This window comes from Varanus komodoensis, unplaced genomic scaffold (assembly GCF_004798865.1).
Source record: "Varanus komodoensis strain SLA01 unplaced genomic scaffold, ASM479886v1 scaffold33, whole genome shotgun sequence".
Taxonomy (NCBI): domain Eukaryota; kingdom Metazoa; phylum Chordata; class Lepidosauria; order Squamata; family Varanidae; genus Varanus; species Varanus komodoensis.
The window spans coordinates 4,795,278-4,807,401 of NW_025335817.1; the positions used below are offsets into that span (position 1 = coordinate 4,795,278).

Sequence of the window (12,124 nt, forward strand, 5' to 3'; positions counted from 1 at the left end):
CTTCAAATCATTCAGCTCTTTTTGTTTTTCCTGCTCTCCACAGTCTATTGGGAATGCCAAAACCACACGGAATGACAACAGCAGTCGCTTTGGGAAGTACATTGAAATAGGTTTTGATAAGAGGTATCGAATCACTGGTGCTAACATGCGAACTTATCTCCTAGAAAAATCAAGAGTGGTGTTTCAGGTAAAATGAATGTAAACCTTTTTCATGGAACTCAAGCTTTGTATGACTGTATACCTACGTAACACAGTACATCTACAGAAGAGGGCAAGTGATAGAGGAGAGCGACTTAAAACATTTTATGATGGCAGAAGTACCAGTAATTCTATCTTAGGCTGCATGAACAGAAGAGAACTTATGATAACTTATCTCCGTTGTATTTGATGCTGATCAGTCAGTGTGTGGTTTATATCCATTCTTAAGACAGACATTGACAAACCGGTATATTTAGAGCAGGACCATCTGGATGAAAATGGCAAGAAAGCAAATACTGGCTACACATTAAGAAAAACTTTTCAATGCCATGAACAGTTGGCTAGTGGAACAGACTGCTTTGGGAAGTGGTGGTCACTCCTTTGCTGAGTTGGGCATCTGTCAGAGATACTGTAGCTGCATCCTCCATTGCAGAACCAACCTTAAAGGGATTGGAATCGATGACCCGTCGTTCTTTCACTCTTGTGGTTCTATATGATGAATTGATGAGTTATTGCATTTCTCTCTGGCATACGGAGGATAAAAAGTCACACCTGACATAACATGACATTCTTGCAAGAGATGGTGCAGAGTGTCCATGAGGTCTTGGGCTTTCCATGGTCACACCTGTGAAAACATCCTTCATTTTGGAAACTTTTAGTGGTTAGAAGAGCCTCTTAGCTGTGCTCAGCTGCAGGTACCTTGTATTGCTACGTATCTTGAGAGTGGAGCCAAGGTGCTTTCCCAGTTCCAGAGCAACCTTTCCAGATCATCATTTAGATCGCCTGCCCAGAGGAAATGAGTAGAAAGACCAGCTCTTTTCCAGTGCCATTTTGCATGTATTGCAAGGGACAGAGGGCGTGTTCATGTACTTTGGAAATTGTAAAAGACTAAGGGAAGAAGGAAGAGGACTTGCGACAACTCTGCCATAAGCTGTATAGAGTGCAAAGAGTGGCAGCCCGTTCCCCAAGGGAGATACAGTGGGAGGCATATTGAATCTCTTGTTGAGACTAATTTTGCAGTTACTTAGAAAACTTCAAGTGTAAGCAAATTGAAATAATCCAGCAGAAGTATTCAAATGAATGGAACCCTCATCCTTCACCTTTATTTAACTTCTATATTACTGAACAAAACTGAATTGTTACTTGCTTCACTATTGTATATATCCTTGATATCTCTATCTTTTATGTATTTGTATTAAAGGCAGAAGATGAGAGAAACTACCATATCTTCTACCAGCTCTGTGCTTCTGCAGCATTACCTGAATTTAAAACTTTGCGGTTAGGTATGAATGTGAATTCATGTCTTTGTATTGTTGCATGGCACGTGCCAAAATAGCATTACTGTTTTTGAAGGATAACTTTTTTGCTTATGCTTTTATAGCTTATTTGCCTTTCTAAAATGGCATTAAGTTAAATCTATAAAGATGAATGAAAGTTACTTTATGTGTGCTATAAAGTGTTGATATATTTGTACGTACAGTACGGGTTTTAGTATTCTCTTGGTTCTTTGTGTTCTCTGTGCATCACACATATGGGCTCTGTACCTGCATGGGCCCTGTTGTCAAGAAGATTTTCCAAGCTGGAATTGTTCTGGTGGGAGCCCCTCTCCTCACTTCCCCTGGTACATCTGAGGAGCTCCCACCATTTTCCCCAGTTCTCTTCTGACCACCATTGTTGGTGCTTCGGGGCTTTCCTCCTTTACTGTATTCTTTGTGTTTCCCCCCTCATTTCTTCAGTCGATCACCAGATTCTCTTCTTAGCACATTCTCCAGCTGCATTCTCTTGTTTTCCTTTTTTGAAAACCCTACTATTTTCTCAGAAAAGAAAAGAACTGAACAAAACACAGTTGTTCTATGAAGGGGACATCAGGGATTTGTCCCCCTGCACTCTGATCTGGACTTCAGCCCTCTCTCTGCTGGTGGTCTCTCTTTCAAGAGTACTGTTCACCTTACACTGAGAAGAGCTGATGCCAGTACTACCAGTGGCCCAGCTGCCATTTGCCCGTGCTGTCTTGTGCCTCCAGTCATCAGCTGAGGGAGCTGTCCAGATCCCAGGTGCCAACTAGGCCTGCCAGATGCCACTGCCACCGTACAGTCACTGTTATGAGAAGGAGAGACCTTTGGATCCATTGACCCCTGGATCCATCACTGGTAGGCCCTGAACTACCTGCCGGAGGAGTGCAGGGTGCTGGTTCTAGCATCTGATCTGCCTGCCCTATCTCATGTGCCTGCTTTATCTCCCTGCCAAGAGTCTCCATTCTTAGGCCTGGAGGACTATGCATCCCACCCTGACTCAGCCCTATGTGATGACCCACTCACCTCATTGCTGGCTGACGTCATCATGGCCCCTGGATCAGGATCCCCGCTCCGAGGACTTAAGTTGTTTCTCTGAGCAGATGACAAAGGCGTTGGGATCAGAGACACAGTAGCTTGCTCAACCACTGGTGGATCCAGTCTTTGACCTCATTCAGTTCGAGGACATGGTGCTGGTGTCCATCCCATTCCTGCCAACTTTTCTTGCATCCATGAAGGAGCCATGAGAGGCACTGGCACAGCTGCAGGCAACATCATGCCGCTTGGAAAGCACATATTGAGTCCAGAAGTGGAAGATCCTGCTGCAACATCCAGTACTCTTTCTTGATTTCACTTGGTCGCAACTCTGTTGATCTTGCCTAATCTTATTAGAACATGAAGAACATGTTTTGCAGGCTGCATTTCTAAATAGCTTCTTTTGTTTCTTTGAATAGGGAACGCTGATTATTTTCATTATACAAAGCAAGGGGGAAGCCCAGTAATTGATGGAATTGATGACGCTAAGGAAATGATGAACACCAGGCGAGCTTGCACATTGCTAGGTAAGTCTTGGAAGAACATGGGCCTTTTCAGGGCCTTGATATTGTTGTCACTGTCCCCAGTAATACATAGTTTACAGAATGAGTTTTCAAAGAATGAACAACTGCAAATTGCTGTATGCCTCAGATCCATGTTTTGCCTAGCCGCTTGTGCTGTGTGCAAGTATTTATAGTATTATTGGATGATTGAAATACTTCTTTATGGGGTATGAACTCCTTAACTAGCTTGTCTCTCTGCTATCTATTTATGAAAACCTTTTCTGTCTCAACTCTCTAAACAGTTGTTGAAAGCAGTTTACATTGTTAACAGTGCAATGTTCTACATGTCTACTCAGAAATAAATACCACTGGGTTCTTTGTGTTCAGGCATTAGTAAAAGTAAAACACACACAAAATAAGTATAATTATTAAGATATGTGCATGAAATAAGTCATCTGGTGTGGAAGGGTAAAGAACTGGGCATGTAACAGATCTATGTGCCTGCTTTTGAATGTTGCTAAATTTCTTAAAATTTTTAAAGGTAAGCATCACAGTGTGATATTAGTTGGACATAAGCTGCATCCTGCATGTTCTGATATCAGGCTAGATCAACAATTATGATAATTCCCTTATTAACAATTAATACAACTACATTGCTATCATTGCTACATCCTTAGTTCTGCATGGCAGTTTAGAAAGTATAAATTGCAGTCTAAAATTTGACACTGGAGGCAACAGAGAAAGAAGGGAGGGAGTCAGAAACAAAACAAGGGAGGAACATACATCGACTTCAGTTACACAAACGTAGCCTTGTTTATAGCTGTGTGTTGGGACCAAGTTACCGGAAAAAAGTATCATGTAAAAAGTGGGCTTAGAGAAAAAAAATGAGGGAAAGACGAGAGGCAGCATCATTCAGTAAAATGAAACGTTAAATTCTTCATCATGGCCTCTGTGCTTCACATTATGAACTGTGGGTTGTTTACTGTGCTTCGTTATCTTGACTGGCCTCAGGCTCCACTTTGACCCTTGTTTCAGCAACAAGCCACACTCAACCCATCCTCAGCTCTTGAGTGTGGATTATCAGGTCGCCTATACAAACTTTCCTTTTTCATGAATGACTATCTAAGGGCCCTTTTTGGTAGATCAGTGTCTGCAGATGTTCACTGAGATAATCGATTTGGAAGGTGCTTTCCCACATAGTGATCAGGACTTCTTGTTACCCATTTGTCATGCTTGTTCAGATACTTAGTTGGACATGGCACTTGGTTTTATCTTAACAAAGGAGATTTTGATTTATCTTCTCCAACCTTGCATTATGACAGGCATTGTTGATTCCTGTCAGATGGGAATATTCCAAATCCTTGCTGCTATTCTTCACTTGGGCAATGTGGCTTTTACATCTCGAGATGCTGACAGCTGTGTAGTACCAGTAAGTTCAAAATATTTTTAAAGCTCTTACTACTGTCACACTTCCAGTCTCCTGGTTAGTCTCAGTTCTTTACTCTGCAGTGCAAGCAATTTCCACTTTCCCACTGCTTTTACCTTCTTTTGCCCCATAAATAGGGAACATTCTCTGCATTGCATTTGTTTATTGATTTGCATTCTGCCTTTCTACCAAGAAAAATGTCACTCAAGGCAGATTACAGTCATGAATAAAACTTGATTAAAAAATAAACAGTGTGTTGAAATATAATAAAAATACAGCAACAATGTAATAAAACAGCACCCAGGCCACCAGACCAGTTATATGCCAAGGTCCTTCTTGAATAAAGCGATCTTTGCCTGTCAGTGAAAGGTCAGCACAGAGGGAGCAACTCTGGCCAGATTTGCATAGACTTGTGGGCGTAGGATTAAGACCCAGGAGGAGTTCCTACGAGAGTTATAATAATACCATCATTTTGAGCAATCCCTTCTGTGTTTATGAACTGAAATCCATATGATGTGCTTCAAAGTACCTTTATACCTCAGATCGAAGATATATTAGGGGTCTTTCTGACTACTTAGGAGAATCGATAGGTGTGCTGTTGGTGGTCAATATTATTTTTCAGTCTAAGAATTCCGTTGTCGTTTTGCAGCCCAAACATGAACCCCTCAAGATCTTCTGTGATCTCATGGGAGTGGAATATGACCAGATGGCTCACTGGCTTTGCCATAGGAAGCTTGCGACTGCTACGGAGACATACATCAAGCCAATTTCTAAGCTGCAGGCCATAAATGCCAGGGATGCTCTTGCAAAACATATCTATGCTAAGCTCTTCAACTGGATTGTAGATCATGTGAATGAAGCTCTGCATTCGACTATGAAACAGCATTCCTTCATTGGTGTATTGGACATTTATGGGTGAGTGCTATACACCGCCATATCCTTATGCATAATATACGTAGCAAATGAATGTTAGTGATGACCTTGTTTAACATAGCCCTGTGTCTCCATGCACAATACTTTTTAATGTAACTCCACCATTAAGAGGAAACTTAATCTGGTTATGAGAAAGGGATGGGTTGTGATAGTTTGCTCCTAGGCTTGCTCCTTTTCTCCAGTGGCTGCTTAAAAACTAGCTACCTGGTGAGCAGAAAGGAACAACCTATGTCCAGGGTCCTGCTAGTGAAGCGCCCAATAATGTTGGCTGCTGTAATGGCATTCTTCTGAAAGACACTTAAGCTAGAGTAATATCTGGTCTGAGGTTGCCTATTGGTTCAATTCCTGGAAAAGCCTCCCCACCTACTTACTCTCTGACTTTGCTTTTCAGGTTTGAAACATTTGAAATAAACAGCTTTGAACAGTTTTGTATAAACTATGCCAATGAGAAATTGCAGCAACAGTTCAATATGGTAAGAGAGAGAGAGGTTTTTCTGCATTCCCACCCATCAGCATCTCAAAATAGTGGTCAAAAGTGAACTGGGGTAAATGGTGGGAGCCCTGCCTATTTATACTAGGAAAAGGGAGTGGGGATTCTGCCAAAAATTCTAGGCTTAGTTAGGAGAATCTTCCTGAATAAAGGCATTGCACAGGTGCAGCATCCATATGTGGGAATGCAGAGATGACCGCTCAAAGAAAGTAAGCTAAAGGTAAGCAACCTTATTTTCCCATCCACCAGCAACCGATTTTGATAATTGGACTCTCTGGATTGCTGCTGTCTCAGGCATGCCCATTCCATCTTCCTTGGATGGATTCCAAGAACAGCTGGCACAGTCCACACTGAGAGCGCACCTGATGGTGGGGTTGTCTTTTCCAGCCTTGGGGACTTTACTCGGAGTGTATCTGGATAGGAATCCTGATGCTGGCAACTAGATTATCCTATAAGGTAGATACCTAAATCTTACTAAGCAGCTGACCAGAGCCTCCTCCTGAGCAGATAAGTTAAGGGTGCACAAATAAACTAACAGTTAGTCTATTTGGCTGCAACAGAGGGAGGCATGAGGTAGTGAAACCAGCTGATGCTTAGCTGGGATAATTGCCCTTTGGCTCTTACTCTTCCAAAACAGTCTTCCTCAGTGGCCATTCCTGTTGCTCATGAAGAATTTGATGATATATTTACATCCCACCTTTTTCCGGAAAAGGCAGGAAAAAATCATAACTCCTCCTTCTCTCCAGTTTATCCTCGTAACAACCCAGAGAAGTAGATTAGGCTGAAAGTCTGTGACTGGACCCAAAATATCCAGTAAGTTTTGGGACTGAGCAGGGACTAGAACTCAGATCTCTCAAGACCCAGCCAAACAATCTAACTATTATACCACACTGTCTCTCAGCTATGCAGAATTAGGTCCTGAACTAGCTTATGTGAAGGCAGGGACTGTGTCTTTTTTTCATGTTTCTACAGTGCTTATTAAACTTACTTATAAATGAATTGATGGTAATAGAATATGCAGTTGTGGCACTGCCGTAGCTTTTCATTGTATACTTTCCTTCTAACTCCTGTTTATTATAAACTAAAAGTCTTCTTAATTTAGTTTGGAGAGAGTTACACAGAGGGAAACTCTTTTGGCTACAGCTCTCCACTTAGTAACTTATGTGCAGTTTGTTAAAAGTATCAAGAAGAAAGTAAATTCAGTCAGCGAATTTGCTCTCTTTTACAGCATGTCTTTAAGCTAGAGCAAGAAGAATACATGAGGGAAGAAATTCCATGGACCTTGATTGATTTCTATGATAATCAGCCATGCATTAACCTCATAGAAGCCAAAATGGGCATTTTGGACTTGCTAGATGAGGAGTGTAAGGTAAGGGTTCAAATGACCTAATTTTTTTGCTGCAAAGTTTATTTGTGTTTTCTCCTTGTTTGAAAGGTACCCAAGGGGAGAGAATATCTGCCATGTTAATGTTAATTTGGTATTTTGTATGCATTAGAAAGAGCGACTAGACAGTACAAGAGGTTCATAGGCTAAAATGCCAATTGGTACTCTCTGTCTCACCTCAAAAGGAACTGCCATTCTATTGCCTTTCTGTGCAACTTGTCTACAAGCATAACTAGATATCATGGTGGTGGTATGACTGCCATGCCATTAATATCTAATAAGCTATTCCCTAATCACAAAGGGAGAAGACATTCAGAGAATGTCTAAAAGTGTCTTAGGCTGTAATCCTGCTATGTATCCTTTCTTGGGATACATAATTCAGTGGAATTCATTTCTGAATAAATATGCAGAGGTGGAAGCAGAAAAGATGACACTGAGGCTATTGAACTTTGGGCACATCATGAGAAGGGAAGACTTGCTGGCCAAGACAGTAATGCCAAGAAGAGTTGAAAGCAGAAGAAGATGAGGAAGACCAAATATGAGCTGGAAGGAAGCCTTAGAAAGGAAGTCTTAGACTTGAGTTTACAAGGACTTAATAGGGCTGTGAAGGACAGGACATTTTGGAAGGCGTTCATCCATAAGGTCAACATAAGTCGGAGATGGCTTGATGGCGAGTGACAACAAATATACATAGGATTGAACTGTTAAAAGTTCTTCTGGTTACATAAGCATTAATTAAGATTATTTTATATGGATTTTAACTTGTTTTATCTATGTTGTAAGCCGCCCCGAGGCTTCGGCGAATGGGGCGGCATAAAAATGTTTTAATAAATAAATAAAATAAATAAATGGCACTACAGTGAAAAGCTGTGCTGATTAACTGTGTGTTGGATTTTGTCGTAAATCATTATCAAAAGCTCACTGAGGCAGGGACTGTGTCTGGTTTGTACATGATGTTAGTGTCCAATTTGACTGATCTTTTGTCCTCTGAAATGGGGTTTTCTCTGTTTAGCTTTTTGCATGTGGTAGGAAGTGCATTGTGTGAATCAGTCCATCCTCATCCTTAATGTACTTAGGTGCTTTTAAAAACAGAAACTCTAAGACAGCTCTTACAGAGTAGCTCTTACTGATATGTAATATGGCATACAAGCTAGGTATTTAAAGAGTTATTTACTGAAATAAATGATCTTAAGTCTATATGAATTTGTGGCTAGCAACAAAATAGATAAGTAATTCCATCATGAATCTTTGAAAGCAAAAATTCAGGTGTATTTATATGCTAAAATATTATTCTTCATCTGAGCTATGAAACAAATAGATCAGGTTCATTAAAACATTTTCTCTTTTCATTGTGTAGATGCCTAAAGGTTCAGATAACAGTTGGGCCCAGAAATTATACAATACTCACTTGAATAAGAGTTCACTCTTTGAAAAGCCCCGTATGTCAAACAAAGCTTTTATCATCCAGCACTTTGCAGATAAGGTAAGGATTTCTGTTTTCTGTCCGACTTGTTAAACTGTGGCCCTCTATCATTTAGGCAATCAGAGAAACCATTTGGTTGTGGTCCATTGCAGACTGAAAGATTTGCAGTTGCCGCATGATGTGACGTAGCAAGGATATTTGAAGGAAGGGTCACAACCCTACCATGGCACAGAAGGTTTGGCAAGTGACTTGACCTTTGGGATGGTTCCAGAAGTGGTGATGGGGAAATTGTTTCTCTGCCCCACAGGAATTGTCCCCTGAAGTACTTCAAGCTTCTGTCTTGTCCATGCTGTTCAACATCTGTGTCAGACCCTCCAGATGTTTTGCTCTATAACTGTCTCCTCAGCCCTTCTCAGTCAAATAATGGTGAGGGTTGATGGACTGGAGCCACTGGCAGGGATCATCATGCAGAGGCTGGAGGTCTGGCATAATCAATGAGCTGACACCCAACTTGCCTTTTCCCTTCCTGGTTCAGTTGTTTTGAGGTGCACAAACAAATGCCTGGGGTCAGTAATGGAAATGGATGTTAATAACTGATCCACTTTAGGTAAGACAGGTTTTGGGGCTGAACAGTCAAACTGATTCTGGAGTAGATGGTTGACCTATTGCTGGTGGCAAGCACCATTACTCCCACTGAGAGTCAAATCCACAGCTTGGAGATTCTCTTGGCTCCAGCTGTGTTACTTGATGCTGAGGTGCCATTTGTGGCTGGAAGTATCTTTTCCCAGCTTTACTAGGTACATCACCTGTTGCTTCTCTTGAAGGATAAGGTGGTGATGTCAGTGATGCACATCTTGATCATTTGAGTTGGACATGTAACAAAATGTTATGCTGTATCCTTTCCTTGTGATAGGAGTGCCTTTGTTCAGGGAGTCAACCAGCCTGCTGGCTATGTGCTCTTTCTGCAATATTTTGAGGTCCATTCAGGTTGTTCCATTCCTGTCCTTCCACCCTACATTTATTGTTTCTGCCCCCACAACTGATACTCAAACATTCCGTGACTACCAGGCACATGCCCTTGGTGTGCATGTAAAGATTTTCTATTTTTTTTAGTGCTGCAGTCCTCAAGGTTCCCCTGTGCATTACTGATAACTTTTCTCCCTTTTTCCTGTGGCCACATTTTGGATCCAATCCTCTTGTTACTCACTATTAGAGTTTGCTATTACAGGAACAGACACTTTGCATAGGGGATGCCTTTGATGAACTTTCCAAAATGGCAACTGATTCAGAAACAGTAGCTAGCATCTTAATGGATGCCTGCTTAATTTCTGCCCTGTCTACCAGCTTCAGTGTTAAATTTAATGTGTTACGTTTGAGCTTTAAAGCCTGGATGAGAGAGCACTTTACTGAAAGAAGCATTTGTATTCAAATTTATCTGAGACCAGTGATCTTTTAATACATTCTTCTTCTGTTGTTGTTGTTTTTATGTAAAATTAAATATTTGCATTTCCAGGTAGAGTACCAGTGTGAAGGATTTTTGGAAAAAAACAAAGATACGGTCTATGAAGAACAGATCAAAGTTCTAAAATCAAGTAAGGTTAGTACTGAGATTCTGCCTTCAACACTCCCCTTCCGCTACTTTGGTTAGGTACGCTGTTGCCACCTCTTCCCAGAACACATTTACACTAGATGTATACTTCGTGAATTGTCATTTATAACTATATATATAATACACACATTGTAAAAAATCTATAAATTACCAAAAGATTTTGTGAGATAAATATGCATAACCAAGTCTAATTTTGGTTCCCCCCTTTTTTTTGCATTTCCCTTAAGAAGACCTTCCATTTTCTAATCCAGAAATGAACTTTTTATTTTCTGTGTCTGAATCAGTTTAAAATGCTGCCTGAGCTGTTTCAGGGAGAGAAGACCGTCAGCCCCACTTCAGCAACACCTCCCAGTCGGACAGCCCTGTCTCGAGCAGCGGTAAAGCCAGCCAAGTCTAAATTAGCCCAGACCAACAAGGAACATAAAAAAACAGTGGGACATCAGGTGTGTGGCATCCTTTGTTGCAAATTCTGCATCAGTCTTGTTCCCCCACCCCTTCCCATTAGGATGATGCATTGGGCTTAGATTGTGCAACTCTGTACCACTCAGGGATATGAGTTCTGACAACCCCAGAGAAAGAGAAAAGTAACTGTAGCCATTTCTGGAGAAATACTGCATTGTTTTTAAATTAAAAGTCTTTTGTGGACTGTCAGCTGGTAAAAATGCAGACAAGTAAGAAAGTTAATCACATTAAGAAAGATAATCACATTAATAATAGAGTGCTTGGCTTCCTGGAATCCTGATGTGAATTGTGACCAAATCGGTCCAATCAATATGGAAGATAAAGGGTGGTCTTACATACGTTCTGATCACATGTTGCCTTTTGTAATCTCTTTCCTACAGTTCAGAAATTCTCTTCATCTCTTGATGGAGACTCTTAATGCCACAACGCCACATTATGTGAGGTGTATTAAGCCCAATGACTTCAAGTTTCCATTTATGTAAGTTGGTTTGAATGAACTGACTGTAGTATAACCCTTGTTGCTCGAAACTACAGTGGGGAAAATGCATGCTTTCTCCATTGCTTAGTTTGGACAAAACAGAAAGGCTTCATGTGCTCCTTAGTTAGTTAAATATTATTTTTGTAAATGTCCCAGTGGTTTCCTATGGAATGATTTTTGTTCATTCAAGTTGCTTCTATGGTAGAACAGGAGAAGGATTTATATTCATGTTTATATTCATGTTCAAACACTTGGAAGAAGAGTTTCTTGAAGCTATTTGCACATTGCCAATGGTGTCAATATAGGTCCTTTCTATTTTTCATAACACGTGGCTTGTAAGAAGTACTGTTGCAAATAAAAATGTGGCAGTGCAGGCTACTTTTATCTTGAGAGTGGCAAAACATACACCCAGGGAAGGTGGGAACGCTTCCCCACCTTTTGATGGTGACTGACCATCTTTGTAAGATGTTAGGGTTGCATTGGTCCTCTCAGTGTTTTGCCTCAAATCCTGGGCAGTAACATGGACGTTCATTTATGCAGCACCATGCCCCCCTCTTGATTTCACAGACTAATCCAGAAGACGAACAGCCCTGATTTCTTTTCAGGGATAGTGGCATCTGTATTTGAAAACCCCAAGAGAGAGAGAGAGAGAGAGACAGAGAGACAGAGACTGTGTGTGTGGGGGGGTGGGGGGGTGGGGGAGAGAATTCTGCCATGAAGTTTAATGATTCTCTTCCCCCAATTACTCTGTTAACCCTAATAGTATTTCTGTTGATCTGTTCATAATATTGGGTCTCCCCACTTATTTCCAACTAGCCTCTTCTGGAGGCTTTCCACTGTTTGCTAACCGTGGGTGCATTTGGTAGTCAAGCAATCATTTAGATCATTTTG

At 41.1% G+C, this 12,124-nt stretch overlaps 1 protein-coding gene across 4 annotated transcripts in view; it reads left to right on the forward strand.

Annotated features, from left to right (window-relative positions):
- MYO5A (myosin VA) overlaps positions 1-12,124 on the forward strand; it is an 81,941-nt gene that overhangs the window by 37,144 nt on the left and 32,673 nt on the right. For 3 of the 4 annotated variants that reach the window (XM_044438758.1, XM_044438759.1, XM_044438760.1), the window contains 11 exons: positions 44-187; positions 1,400-1,481; positions 2,945-3,052; positions 4,351-4,457; positions 5,104-5,369; positions 5,779-5,860; positions 7,106-7,246; positions 8,619-8,744; positions 10,198-10,281; positions 10,578-10,736; positions 11,136-11,233. In XM_044438758.1, coding sequence (XP_044294693.1) covers positions 44-187; positions 1,400-1,481; positions 2,945-3,052; positions 4,351-4,457; positions 5,104-5,369; positions 5,779-5,860; positions 7,106-7,246; positions 8,619-8,744; positions 10,198-10,281; positions 10,578-10,736; positions 11,136-11,233 — 1,397 coding nt within the window. Of the gene's footprint in view, positions 1-43; positions 188-1,399; positions 1,482-2,944; positions 3,053-4,350; positions 4,458-5,103; positions 5,370-5,778; positions 5,861-7,105; positions 7,247-8,618; positions 8,745-10,197; positions 10,282-10,577; positions 10,737-11,135; positions 11,234-12,124 lie in introns of those variants that run through there. The other variant, XM_044438761.1, reaches the window with a different exon arrangement.